Source organism: Leptonychotes weddellii, unplaced genomic scaffold (assembly GCF_054177405.1).
Source record: "Leptonychotes weddellii isolate Sample4059 unplaced genomic scaffold, ASM5417740v2 HiC_scaffold_29486, whole genome shotgun sequence".
Taxonomy (NCBI): domain Eukaryota; kingdom Metazoa; phylum Chordata; class Mammalia; order Carnivora; family Phocidae; genus Leptonychotes; species Leptonychotes weddellii.
Genome location: NW_027890290.1, coordinates 1 through 1,598, shown reverse-complemented (window position 1 = coordinate 1,598; position 1,598 = coordinate 1). Strand labels below are relative to the sequence as shown.

The 1,598-nt window shown below is 37.2% G+C and overlaps 1 protein-coding gene across 1 annotated transcript; it reads right to left on the bottom strand.

Moving 5' to 3' along the window:
- Positions 1-7: 7 nt before the first annotated feature.
- LOC102732530 (olfactory receptor 4A15-like) lies at positions 8-791 on the bottom strand (the record flags this gene model as incomplete). Its single annotated transcript, XM_081810588.1, has 1 exon — positions 8-791. A coding segment is annotated over exon 1 (699 nt), but the record flags the coding sequence as incomplete, so codon positions are not given.
- Between the last annotated feature and the right edge of the window lie 807 nt (positions 792-1,598).

Genomic DNA, 1,598 nt, shown 5'->3' with positions numbered 1-1,598 from the left:
ATAAGGCTTTGCGCCTCCCTTCCTGACTATGGGTCTTCAGGGAGTGCAGAATGACCCCATAGGAAATGAGTAAGACTGTAAAGATGACCACACAGATTGCCCCATCATTGGCAACCACAGTGAGGCCAATAACGTAGGTGTCAGTGCAGGCAAGTTTTAATAATGGGTACATGTCACAGATGAAGTGGTCGATGACATTGGGACCACAGAAGGGAAGGTTGTAAACAAAGAGAAGTTGAACTACAGCATGCAAAAAACCTCCAAACCAGGCCGACAGCAGCAGGAGAACACACAGCCGTTGATTCATGATTGTCAAATAATGCAAGGGTTTGCAGATGGCCACGTAGCGGTCATAGGCCATGACTACCAGGAGTAAAATCTCAGCACCACCAAATAAGTGCCCTATAAAGAGCTGGGACATGCAAGCTTGGAAGGAAATGGTTTTCTTCTCATAGAGTAAGTCTATAATCATATTTGGAGTAACTGTAGTAGAATAAACAGCATCCATAAATGATAAGTAACCAAGAAAGAAGTACATAGGGGCATCCAAGGTTGGGCTGATCACCACAGTCACCACAATGAGTAAGTTGCCCACCACTGTCACGATGTAGATGATCAAGAACACAACAAATAATATTTTCTGACCTTGGAGGCTCTCAGTGAGCCCCAAGAGGACAAACTCAGTCACATTGTTTCTGTGTTCCATATGTTCTTTTGCATGTCCTTATTTCACAGTTCAAGACAAAATTAGCTATAAATATAATGATTACTGGTGTCTTCCTGAAATCTAAAACAATCTGTTTATTCATTTACCTAATAGGCATTATAGTTTCTTATGTTCCAGTACTTTTAGAAATTACAAGAATACAGGCTGATTAAAACATGCTCCCTAACCTCAGCAATCTTGCAGACTAATGGAGAGACAAGTCATTGAGACATGTGTGAAAAGGAAACATTATTAAGTAAGTGGGTTGCTACAACCAATTTTCCATATGGAAGCTAGTAAAATTATACATATGGCGAATTCCTCATACAAAATTTTTTAAATGGATTATGGTTAATGGAAACCTAAAACAAGATTTATATTTACTTCCCAGTTAATAAAAGAGATGACTTTCTAACTTCTAGAATAGAATCCTCTTAACTAATAAGTGAAATCCCAAATTGATATATTTCACAATTTTAAAACATCTTAAGGATTTAAAAAATATATCATAATGTCAAGAGATAAAAGTAGATGGGGGAAAAGATTTACATTTCAGAGGACATACACAGAGTTAATATCAAAATAGACACAGAGCTCTAAGCAATTAAATAAAAGATAAATGAACCAATGGCAATGTGAGTAAATCATATAAACAAGCAATTAAAAAATGGCCAACACACATATGCTATGATACTGAAACTCACCTGTGAACAGAAACATAGGAACTGAAGTAATTGCTTGCTTATGAAAGTGTGACTTTGGATTCTTCAAAATCATTCATTCAAGTCTGTGGATGCTACACCATCCTCTAAACTTTCACAGATCAGCAAACAATGTTCAGAGAACATGTCAACTGAAACCATCTGTAGAGTTAGAAGTATCTTGCCCATCA